Source organism: Penicillium cataractarum (assembly GCF_028827025.1).
Source record: "Penicillium cataractarum strain IBT 29864 chromosome Unknown utg000001l, whole genome shotgun sequence".
NCBI lineage: Eukaryota > Fungi > Ascomycota > Eurotiomycetes > Eurotiales > Aspergillaceae > Penicillium > Penicillium cataractarum.
In genome coordinates, this window is record NW_026622737.1 from 3866033 (window position 1) to 3878058 (window position 12026).

The 12026-nt window shown below is 50.9% G+C and overlaps 5 protein-coding genes across 5 annotated transcripts; 2 read left to right on the forward strand and 3 right to left on the reverse strand.

Moving 5' to 3' along the window:
- Positions 1 to 220: 220 nt before the first annotated feature.
- On the forward strand, positions 221 to 2260 carry rex3 (putative RNA exonuclease Rex3; the record flags this gene model as incomplete). The annotated part of the gene is made up of 1 exon (XM_056694251.1): positions 221 to 2260. The coding sequence occupies one exon, from the start codon at positions 221 to 223 to the stop codon at positions 2258 to 2260; it is 2040 nt and encodes a 679-aa protein (XP_056560980.1).
- A 527-nt stretch (positions 2261 to 2787) lies between these two features.
- N7496_001321 (60S ribosomal protein eL22) lies at positions 2788 to 3535 on the reverse strand (the record flags this gene model as incomplete). The annotated part of the gene is made up of 4 exons (XM_056694252.1): positions 2788 to 2914; positions 2996 to 3192; positions 3268 to 3303; positions 3521 to 3535. The coding sequence occupies 4 exons, from the start codon at positions 3533 to 3535 to the stop codon at positions 2788 to 2790; spliced, it is 375 nt and encodes a 124-aa protein (XP_056560981.1).
- Positions 3536 to 4937: 1402 nt separating this feature from the next.
- N7496_001322 (uncharacterized protein) lies at positions 4938 to 9577 on the reverse strand (the record flags this gene model as incomplete). Its single annotated transcript, XM_056694253.1, has 3 exons — positions 4938 to 5030; positions 5083 to 6960; positions 7010 to 9577. The coding sequence occupies 3 exons, from the start codon at positions 9575 to 9577 to the stop codon at positions 4938 to 4940; spliced, it is 4539 nt and encodes a 1512-aa protein (XP_056560982.1).
- A 637-nt stretch (positions 9578 to 10214) lies between these two features.
- Positions 10215 to 10752, reverse strand: N7496_001323 (GFA family protein; the record flags this gene model as incomplete). Its single annotated transcript, XM_056694254.1, has 3 exons — positions 10215 to 10411; positions 10465 to 10627; positions 10687 to 10752. 3 exons carry the CDS (start codon positions 10750 to 10752, stop codon positions 10215 to 10217), a joined length of 426 nt encoding a protein of 141 aa, XP_056560983.1.
- A 545-nt stretch (positions 10753 to 11297) lies between these two features.
- N7496_001324 (uncharacterized protein) lies at positions 11298 to 11707 on the forward strand (the record flags this gene model as incomplete). The annotated part of the gene is made up of 2 exons (XM_056694255.1): positions 11298 to 11372; positions 11492 to 11707. The coding sequence occupies 2 exons, from the start codon at positions 11298 to 11300 to the stop codon at positions 11705 to 11707; spliced, it is 291 nt and encodes a 96-aa protein (XP_056560984.1).
- Positions 11708 to 12026: the final 319 nt, after the last annotated feature.

The following is a 12026-nucleotide window of genomic DNA, read 5'->3' on the forward strand; positions in this document are numbered from 1 at the left end:
GCAACCATTCAACCTGAGCTTCGAGCCGCAGGCTAGGATGATGAGCTAGCGATCTTTCAGGAGAACTCTCTCAATCTCCAACGCTCTTTCTTCCTCCACCTTTGTCCGCTCACCATAGAGTGAAATTGGCAAAGCTCCGAACTCGAAATTTATTTCCTTCAGAGCCTCGGCGGCAGTTTGAACCAAATCTCTTTGTTCTGAATCCCTTCGGTATTCCATGATGTTCACGACGCTTGGCCTATTTGCAGGGGTGGCTTGTCCACAAGGAGAGCACTGCACTCTTTTGACTTGCATGTTCTTCCACACTCGCAGTGCCCCTAGTGTCAGCAAGCCCGCTTCTGGCATCGAGACAACAACAGAAATCGTCCACGCCCCTCAGAAGAAGCTCAAAACTCAAGAGAGCATCTCCTCGACGGTACCATCGATTTTGTCCGATAGTGTGCGTCTCAAGGAAGCAGCAAATGCCTCAGCCTCGACATCGTCACCAAGCCAGCGACTACTGCAGCGAACCTCGGATCAAAGTGGCAGCCAAACTCCTGCTCCTCCTCAGGGGGCATCAACTTCGCCATCACGCGCAACCCCTACCCCTCAAAAGCGAGAACCGTCAAGTATTTCAGCCACTCCTCAACCCACATCATCCCAGCTTCCCCCTCGCAAGGTGCGAAAGGAAAGTCTCAATCCTCGCATGATGACGAAGGCTCCCGCTCCTCATGCAACTCGGACTGCAATTCTTACCAAACTGCATTCCGTCATGGTCTCGAAGAATGAGAAGCTAGCCAAGAGCAATGATAGCTTAAACAAGTGCTTCGTCTTGACGAGCGATGAGTTGGTGACGATGGCATTGGATGCGGAGGAAGAAGTCGCAAAAGGCACCCCGGGCGTCTACTCCAATGTGATCAAGCTTCGGATTGTGAAACTGACGAAAATGAGCTCGGAGGAATGGGGGAAGGAGGTCATGGAGCATCTCAATACTAGGTACTACAAAGTACCTACAGTCGCCCCAACACCGGAGGCTCCAAACCGGATCGAGACGGGTCTCACTCCCAAGCAAGAGATCGCTCTGGTTCAAAGACTGATCACTCCCTTGAATGGTCTCGAGGAATTTGGTTATGTCACAAAAGCGCCTACCGTGACAGATATTGAGATGGCCAATCAGGGCGCCATTGATTCAAAGGGCTGGGAGAAGTGTGAGCGCTGTGAAAGTCGCTTTCAGGTTTTCCCCGGTCGTCGTGAGGACGGTGCGTTGACGACGGGTGGTCAATGTACTTATCATCCCAATCGACCTCTCGTTCCGCCTCGCAAGAAGACGGACAATTACACGGGTTCTTCAGATCCCTATTTCCCTTGTTGCGGTGAATCTATCGGGGCATCAGTTGGCTGCACTAAAGGTGCACACCACGTGTTCAAAATCTCAGAGCCCAAACGCCTTGCCTCTATTCTTCAGTTTGAAATGACCCCTCGACAATCGGACAAAGGCGTCCTGGAGCCAGTATCCTTCGACTGCGAGATGGGCTACACAACACAGGGTCTGGAGTTGATTCGTCTCACTGCTGTCAGCTGGCCTGAAGGCCGTGAGCTTCTCGATATTCTCGTCAAGCCGATTGGCGAGGTTTTGGATCTCAACTCGCGATTCTCGGGTGTATACCCCGAGCACTTTGCTAACGCCGTACCTTACGGCACCCTTGATTCCATCTCGAAGTCTGCTCCTCAATCGGGTCAAGGAGAACAACAAAAGAAGCCGATGCAGGTAGTCGAGTCGCCCGCCGCAGCTCGGGAACTACTCTTCCAGTTCCTTCAGCCTGAAACCCCCTTAATCGGTCATGCTATCGACAACGACCTCAATGTCTGTCGAATCATTCATCCAACCATCATCGACACGGTCATCTTGTATCCGGCACCAAGGGGCGGTCTACCCAATCGCATGAGCCTCAAGACCCTCTCTCGCAAATTCCTATCGCGTGAAATTCAGACCGGTGGCGCCAAGGGCCATGATTCCAAAGAGGACTCCATTGCGACAGGCGACCTGGTGCGTGCCCAGGTCCGCGACTCGTGGAAGAATTACAAACACCATGGTTGGCGTTTTGAGGGGGATGAGATGGTGTCGCCACCCAATCAGGAGAATTACTACGTCAACAGGCAGGGACTATACGTCCCCGGAGAGGGACCGCACGGTCCTATCCGTCCCATGGGACGGCACATTGAATCTGGAGGCGCTGGGCAGAAGAGGAAGCAACCGGCTCCAGCTGATAGCGCTGCATAGGGTCATCACTGGCCGATGAGATATCATGGACCCAATACCCCTTGGTATCTTCACGAGCTATTGTTCGAAATGACGGTGCAAATCAAAGTGCTGTGCGAGGAAGGGTGCACGTCTCTAGAAAGCGCACAAGGATAAGAGTGGATAGTTACAAGCAACTATCAATGTCATGACAACTTCGATATGCTAGTGGCCCCCGGAGGCCTGGCTGCACCCGTAATCTTCACATCTATGTAGACTTGTCTCTGGCAAATACATGTCCAGACCATCTATATGATCACGGCAATCTACAGTAAGGGGGGACTCGGAAGAATCGATCTCCGCTACGAAATGAACAATATCAGAGGGTATAAACTTTTTTTATTCGTAACCTACAGTTAAGTAGGCTAGTCTATTCCCACATATCATAAAACGACGGAACCCCGTAACCCTCACCAATTGATCCGGCGGTGATCCAACCAAGTCAACGTGTGACAATCACAGACCCATCCCATCGATCGACAAGTAGGTCAAAAGCCGAAGGAGTGCATTTACTCCTCATCCTCCTCAGCCTCGTCGTTGACGACGTTGTAGAAGCGGAGCTCGTAGACACCCTTGGAGGTGGAGACGACGCGGATCCAGTCACGGAGCTGCTGCTTCTTGAGGTACTTCTTGGTCCTGTGGAGGTAGAGAAAAAGTATGGTTAGCGGGCCGAGTCCAGATGCCATGAATCCTGGTATAGAGTCGGATGAAACGTACAGGTACTTGAGGTAGCGACCGGAGAAGGGGATGTGAGCAACGACCTCGATCTTGGTCTCGCCAGCGGAGGAGATGACGACGTTGTCACCGAGGTTGCCGGCACGGCCCTCGACCTTGATGCGGTCGTGGAGGAACTTCTCGAAGGCGGAGACATCGAAGATCTTGTCAGAGGCGGGCTGAGTAGCATCGATGATGTACTGTACAAAGCAAGAGTCGTTAGTTAGTAAAGCCCAACGGTGACTGGTAGCGGGAGACAATTCGTTGCAACATACCTTCTTGGTAACCTTCTGAGCCTTGCGGCCACGAGCCTATTGCCAAGGGAAAAGAAACTGATTAGCCTACTGCTCCATGATATTGGAACCCCCAGTGGCAGTCTCGCTGGACATGGTGTTTTCTCGCGCATGAGGTCTACCGGATAGATTTTTCAATATCCAACAGGCCGCATGCTCGAGTGCATCCAAGTCCGTCGAGACTGTCCATTGGGGGGAACAGCAAAGCGGTTCGTGGGGTAGTCTTTCAACGTACAGCAGCGGGAGCCATTGTAAATGATTTTGGGGGGGGGTGGAGAGATTGGGGTTGAAGTTGGTCGCAAAGAGGTGATTATCCTGCGCCGGCGAGAGGGATGGTCGGAAGAAGATCGCTTTTCGCTGTGGTGGAGCCCGTTTTGCGCTCCAAAATTCGCCAGTGCCCGCCTGCGGGTGTGTGGGCTAAACCTGTTTAGGAGGGGGCGTAGGGCATGGGGCTGACGGGGTCAGGTGATATCATGTGATGATGAAGGAGCTGGGTGTCACATGACCCTGATTAGGCAGCAGTCGAGTCACATGATAAATATACCCACTACTCAGGGGGTTCTTGTGTCCTGATTGGTTCGCCTAAACGACGCTAGTGAGGGAGGGCGAGAGGACCCACTCCTGGAAACATTTAAATACCACCTCCCCCCCGCCGTCATTTCTCTTTTTTTTTTCTTCTCCAGCTCTCTTTGCCTATTGGCTTAGATCAAGTGTAGTATCTGTTCTTTTCAGTTTAATCTCTGAAAGTTTTCCATTGGAAAACAACATTGATTATTCTCATTTTTGGATCCCGCGACTTGGCCTCTGTGCTTGCGCATGCCTCGTTGCACAGTGTCATCGGGCTTACACTACCCCCGATCGACGCGAACTCCCTTTTTCATCAACTGTGTTGGCTTGTCCAACCGCTTGGAGAAGAAGTTGTGGCTGAATATAGCTATATCTGTCTCGGTACCCATGTTGCTTGTTAAGCGTAGAGTAAACATGCTATACCAGGCACGCGTGGCGTTTGGTTGCGGTACCCTATAGTGCCGACCGTTATTGCCTTCCATGACCGCAAACACAGAAATACTCCTTTAAACCCTAATCACATGATTCACTAAACCAAATATGGCTAATTCTGTACTAAAAATGTCGTTCTCGCGCTTGAATGGTAATTATGATGGAAGTATAGAACTGTATACAGAGATGTGCAAAACCAGCTTCACCAATTTGCACACTCTCGTCAATTCTACGCCCCACTGCTAAGACTCTAGCCTTAAAAATGGGTGCGGTTTAGTGGGGTATGATTTGTGCCCTGTTTTCTGCTCCGTAGAACCTTCCAGATCTAGTCACTAGCTCCCATCTGGAACTGTGGCAAACGGCCCAATAAACTGTATGGGATCTGGTCCCTCGTGGAACTTAATGGCACATTCGATTACAGTAGCACTACAGGATCATATAAATTCTGTTTTTCTCCTGGGCCCTTCTTCTACAAAGAGATCAGAAAATAGAGGAAGGAATGGAAAATAAAATCATTGAAACCTGCTATACACGAAATCGTATGAAAGAAACTTGCCCTGATGCGTGCCCCAAGACAAGTGTATCTCCATTAATCGCGGAACATCTAGGCCGAAAGTCAGGAGGAAGCCAAAGTACATTTTTGCCGTTTAGGCTTATCCAACGTCCCTGCTCAATGAAGATCGCCAGGTTCCTACGCGTTGAATTAGAAGCTTGATCATCGTGCCCGGACTGAACATGCAGTGTGCCTAAGTTAGTGATTAGATATGAACTCTCGTGAGAAAATTCGATTTCCGTGACAATTCCATTGGTGTTCAAGGTCTCTTGCAGGCCACCCGTCGCCGTGTCCCAGAGCCGCACTGTCTGATCACGGGAGCGGGACGCCAGCAGCCGGCCGTCGGGCGAGAAGGCCACCCGGCTAACCCAGTCCGAATGGCCCTTAAGAGTCTGCTGCAGGCCACCCGTCGCCGTGTCCCAGAGCCGCACTGTGTCATCATGAGAGCCGGACGCCAGCAGCCGACCGTCAGGCGAAAAGGCCACCGACTGAACCGAGCTCGAATGGCCCTCAAGAGTCTGTAGTAGGCCGCCCGTCGCCGTGTCCCAGAGCCGCACTGTCTGATCACCGGAGGAGGACGCCAGCAGCCGGCCGTCAGGCGAGAAGGCCACCGAGCTAACCCAGCTCGAATGGACCTTGAGGGTCTGGTGCAGGCTACCCGTCGCCGTGTCCCAGAGCCGTACTGTCTTATCACTAGAGCGGGACGCCAGTAGCTGGCCGTCAGGCGAGAAGACCACCGACAGAACCGAGTCCGAATGACCCTTAAGAGTCTGCTGCAAGCCACCCGTCGCCGTGTCCCAGAGCCGCGCTGTCTTATCATGAGAGGCGGACACCAGCAGCCGGCAGTCGGGCGAGAAGGCCACCGAGTGAACCGAGTTCGAATGGCCCTCGAGAGTCTGGTGCAGGCCACCCGTCGCCGTGTCCCAGAGCCGCACTGTCTGATCGCTAGAGCCGGACGCCAGCAGCCGACCGTCAGGCGAGAAGGCCATCGACTGAACCGAGCTCGAATGGCCCTCGAGAGTCTGGTGCAGGCCACCCGTCGCCGTGTCCCAGAGCCGCACTGTCTGATCGCTAGAGCCGGACGCCAGCAGCCGACCGTCAGGCGAGAAGGCCATCGACTGAACCGAGCTCGAATGGCCCTCGAGAGTCTGGTGCAGGCCGCCCGTCGCCTTGTCCCAGAGCTGCACTGTCTTATCATGAGAGCCGGACGCTAGCAGCCGGCCGTCAGGCGAGAAAGCCACCGACAGAACCCAGTCCGAATAGCCTTTGAGAGTCTGGTGCAGGCCACCCGTCGCCGTATCCCAGAGCCGTACTGTCCGATCTTCAGAGCCGGACGCCAGTAGCCAGCCGTCAGGCGAGAAGACCACCGACAGAACCGAGCGCCAATGGCCCTTGAGAGTCTTGTGCAGGCCTCCTGTCGCCGTGTCCCAGAGCCGCACTGTGTAATCATGAGAGCCGGACGCTAGCAGCCGGCCGTCAGGCGAGAAAGCCACCGAGCTAACCCCGCTCGAATGGCCCTGAAGAGTCTGCTGTAGGCCACCCGTCGCCGTGTCCCAGAGCCGCACTATCTCATCATGAGAGCCGGACGCTAGCAGCCGGCCGTCAGGCGAGAAAGCCACCGAGCTAACCCCGCTCGAATGGCCCTGAAGAGTCTGCTGTAGGCCACCCGTCGCCGTGTCCCAGAGCCGCACTATCTTATCATGAGAGCCGGACGCTAGCAGCCGGCCGTCAGGCGAGAAAGCCACCGAGCTAACCCCGCTCGAATGGCCCTGAAGAGTCTGCTGTAGGCCACCCGTCGCCGTGTCCCAGAGCCGCACTGTGTCATCATAAGAGCCGGACGCTAGCAGCCGGCCGTTAGGCGAGAAGGCCACCGAGCTAACCCAGCTCGAATGGCCCTCGAGAGCCTGTAATTCTGCACTCCACTTTTCGTTAACTTGCGGAAACTGGCATATCCAACTAGGACTCTCCGACTGGAACTCTCTACGAATTATTGCTGTTCGAGGTGCAAATACTAATCCTGCGCAATAAATCTGCAACGGTGCTTCATCGGCTATTTGACCATTTTTGAGAATAAAGCGCTTTCCATCGTGTAGGAAATTAGACAATACAGAATGGTCGTCGCCCTATATCTATAAGTGTAAGCCTTGAATGGCGGTGTTTTATGTTACTTACCGGTATAACCGTGTGGAGGAGATCAAGCATACCCACCACGTCCGATATAAGACCTAGTAGACTCATCGCCTCCAGCCAGTGCAGAAAATGCTTCTGGAGAAACAGTAGCACGTCTTGTATCTCGGAAGAGAGATCCTGACTTTGCTCAAGATGGTGTATCCAGTAGCGACAAGAGTACTTTAATTCCGGCGGTAGATATTGGCGGATGTCTTGGGGGTCGATGTCTGCCCTACACGCTCCAGGATTTGCGAGATTACAGATATCTTTCCGTAGATGACTTTGCATAGTTTTGAGACAGCAGTGAGCAATTTCTCTGTGCTTTCTTCGCTCATCCACAAAAAACTTGCTGCTAGACCGGACCAAGAAATTCCGAAACGATAGATGTAGAATCCTAACAGGCTGATCTCGGTCGCCGGGAATGCTCAAAACAGAGCGGAATGAATCCAATCGATTGCTGATCTGCTCTGCTCCTATCCCAAGAAACAGCGACAGGGTATTTATAGAAAGCGGATCAGCAAGAAGGATGATAACACCGACTATGTCCTGGAACTCTTTTAGGAGCTGCTGCTGCTCCGGTTCATCACTCACTTGATCGTCCAGTAGTCGCGTTAGAATTGGCAGGTATGTCTTATCCATCCGCGTTACATATTTAGCTTGGTCCGTTAGAAGCTCTGCGAGGCGTAACTTGGGTTCCCACTTCGCATTTTCGATATAACGGCATATAGTGGCAGCCGAAATAAATAGTGGAACGGACATCGTAACCAATTTTTGGATGACGTCATCGCCGGGCCAGTCTTGGGAAAAATTTCTGTCGTGTTTGATTGTCGCAAATCGGTCCTGTAGGAATAAACGTATGTCACGTTCTGTCACTTCTTCGGGTATCTCATGAAGAGCTAGGTTTTGATACCTATGATCCGCGATCTCTGAAAAGCCGAGGCTGATTGGGAGTTCGGGTCTGCTAGTCAAGAAGATCCGAAGACGAACCGATTTAGCCTCCTGTAGAAGAGGCAGTAATCGAATGATGTTTCGGACATCTTGATCATGTTCGCATTCGTCCAAAGCGTCGATCACTATCACAGCGGCTTGACGTTGTCGGTTAAGATCGAGCAGCGGTCGAAGGAGTAGTTTCTCAAACTGCTCCTTGAGTGACTTTGACGTAATGTCAGGGTCGTGATCGAGTGCCTTTTGCACGCCAGACCTCAGCTCAGAAATTGCAAGCATTAGTTGCCTCGTTAAGGTCGGAAAAAATTTCTTCGCGTTCCCTCGGTCCCCTTCACCCCTCTTGAAGAAGAAACTGCCACCCAGATTGTTGGTGTCATTAAGCAACCTTGCCACGGTCCGAGATACTGTAGATTTTCCTGTCCCAGCCATTCCGTGTAACCAGAAAATGCTTTTTTGGGACGACGATATTGCCCATCCCTTTATCTGCTGGAGGAGCTCGGTCCTAGTACCTTGGAGACATTGGACTTCATCTCGATCGTCGAAAGAGTCAAACCTGGCGTCAGTCACAACAGGTAGCTTATCGAATATGGAATCAAGGTCCACGCGATCTATAATTTGAGCCATATGCTCAACAGTTGGCTTGAGAATTTCCAGAATTTTCTCTTCTCTCTCTACTTGTCCAGGAACAATCCGGTATAGAAGGTCTTTGGCATATGCTGAGGCGACCATTGCCGCATACCCTTGCCATTCTTTATGCTTGTGTGAATCTGAATAGTCACAGATACCGCGGATCACAAGGCATGGGAAGTTATTCATCAGCCCGGCAGCTTCCATTTCAAAACACAATACATCCATTTCTGCTGCAAGTCTGTCACGGATGAGAGCATCCTTCATCAGCTGATTGGCTGATGCGATCAACCCGTAGTGAATTACCGGATTGTCTTCATCCTCAAAGCGTGAATGGCGTGAGACTAATTTGGTCGAATCATCACCACAAACCATCTTACAGTCCGATCTGCCGTCCAGTGGGTGAACGATATGACTTCTATAAAGCCGGTCGCTTTCGAGATTTGGCCTCTGGTATTTTTTCTGTAGTCGTGGCCTCTTCTCAAGAGCGTGACGGATGGATTCTTCAAGTTGATGGCCCTCCATCTCGTATTGGGCCCGAAGGCCGTTGACCGCTGCGCGAAGGAGGGTAGGGGGTTGATCAAGGTACCTTGTGGGACAGAAGCCTTGGCCTTGTATCATTTTACCGAAGTCGTACTGAATAACTCCGCCCCGGCCGTTGAGAGGAGTGCTTACTACCACATCACCAAGGCGAATGTCATGTTGAGGGCTTGGAGCTCCGCCGCCGATGCCGACCATCAGCCCGATCCTAACATTGGGAAAGCTGTGTAACATGTCCTCGGCAACTCGAGCTGCTGAAGAGATACCGTATTCACCTAGAGGCACAACGCAAATCACCACATTGTGTCTTCCAATCCTGCCTAAGGTGTAGTCGTTCTTATTTTGAGGCGGTAAGGACTCTGGGGGCGCATGCTGTTCATCGAGGAAAGCTTGGGCGGCAACATATTCAGTAGTAATAGCGCAGATCCAGCCGACAGTGTAGATTTTCAGATCCGCCATTTCTCGATATAGTAGCACATCGGCTGTACGGTAGGCTGGCTGTTATCACGGCCGATCTGAAGTCTTCCGGCGTTGTGTTCTGTCTGCGGGGTTATCGCCAAAAGAAGTGCGGCTGTTTCGCAGACGCGTTTCTATTGGTGCAGTGGCTGAGTAGCTTTCGGCTGGACAGTCGGCCCGAACCGACCCAGACCCAGCTTCTTGCCTAGCCATCTGCGCTCCACATTTTGTTGTCACATCAGGTTAAGCAGATCAGTCATGACGTAATGTACACTGGACCATTCCACTACACTTAATTTCTATATTAGCGGCTTGGCGGTGGGGCCTAGAAAGAGTGAGTGAGTGTAAGCTGGTGAAGCTGGTTTTGCACTTCTCTGTACTCATGTCCTGTACACTCCGTTGTAATTTTAAAAATAACTACGCTTAACACATCGTCATTCGCTCTCCTTGTCCCACCCTATGTAGAGCCTAGGGAGGTATGAAAGTGATCTGGATATTCTAATAACTAATGATCTGTCCCTGATAAATTTTGAAGTCAAGTCACTGCTTAACTAGTTTACAATCTTCCCCCCCCCCCCCCCTTTTGTCTCCAGATAGCATGGAAGAGTATCGCTTAAGAGCGTCTAGCTCAATCCAGAAACTATGAAAGTGCCATCATACCACCGAATTGATCGGCCCCTTCGACGGGCTCTACCCACTTTAGGCGACTATCAGTATATAGCTCTGCCTGGGGTCTGCATTGATCCAAAACGGAATCATCAAATATTCCTGCCCTGACGACGGTGATTTCGTCGGGGTTTCCATTAGACTTGATTTTGTGTCCATAAAGCGGCGTGCCTTATAGATTTAGTTAGAGACAGTATCCCTATTTATAGTCTTATAATACATACCACAGTCAGAACAGAAGTAGTTCCTGATGTCATTTCCGCTGTCAGATGTTTTAGGAACTTCTTTGGGATTCCCTAAGACCTCTAGTTCGGCGGTTTTGATGACGAAACTGTATGAATAGGGAGATCCGGTCAGTTTACGACAATCATGGCAGTGACACAGTCCCTAGTGATAAATTAGCATAGGTGAAGCTCCTAATTATAGATCCTATCGGGTGCACTCACCGACATCAAGGGATGGCTATTAAATTTGATGCGAATCTGGCCGCAGAAACACGCCCCGATCGCCATATTCTTAATATCTCGTATTGTTTCCCACAGATCGTTAGGACACAGAAAATTCGATAGGATTAAGGATTGTACACTTGTATTGTTAACATAACTATTAGGTTAGTTAGTTATAACTAACTTATTACTTAGGCTGACAAATACACACTGACTGGTGGGGCCGCAACACTCATTCTTTGGACTGTACTCCGTAGTCCCGGAAAATTCATGCCGAATACGCTAATCTCGTTTAGTATTACCGCTATACTACAGTAAGTGAACTTAGTTGCGCCACTGTACAATGTTTGGTAATATTAGTTTTGTATATACAATTTCAGTAATTTACACGGAATTTACATTAGGGTAGAATATCACATGATTAGGGTTTGAAACAGTATCTTCATGTTTCCCGGATATGGAAGGCAATAACGGTCGGCACTGTACCACTTGGGAGCCGTCCCCAAGCCTCCCTAGATCCACGATGGATCCTTTTGTATAAGTTCCTTTTTTCTCTTGCTGTAAATTGGGTGTAAATATAGCAAGGGCAAAACAACCACCAGCATCACATCATGCTGCCCGTCCGTCTAGCATGGCGCGTCGTTATCGACCTTACAGCGCAGCAGCACAACACCACCAACGCGACAGTAAGACGTGGTGGTCACAATCTTAATGATCGCGGCATCTAACCTCTCCCGAAATTTATGCAAGAAGCGGATCGACTCATACTCAACGGGCTCCGAGATTTGGCTATAAGAAACTACAGCGCATGGCAAGGGGAAAAACCCCCCCCGTGATTTATGAAGCTCTCAAGGTCCAAGTTCGGCTGGCTTGCGATGTGACGCCTGCCGACGGTCTGGATCCTAAACCGATCCACGAGGATCAGGATACAGGATTTTTCGTTGGAAAAGGAGTTGCGGTTCGTAGTACACACCACTTCGTAGGCGATAGCGGTAGATGGGCGATGGACGTGAGGGATTAAGTATGTGTGCTTACGGTGCGAACGTGTGGCAAGCTTTACGATATTAGACATATATTTCATGCTCGATGGCTCGATACATACCGTAACATTAGATGCAACCCGAAGCAAAAGAGAATTCTCGCTATAGAGGCCAACACTCAGAAGGTTGAGTGTATCATTCCATCTCCCGCCGTATCGCCAGATCAGAAGTCCCGATTTCATGCGGCCTTTGTTTTGACCCGACCTCATATATACCTGTATCGCCCGCCATCTCAATTACTCTGGCTTTACTGCTCGAGACTTTAATTATGGACTGGGCAAGCTTCTTTCGTAAAAGGAA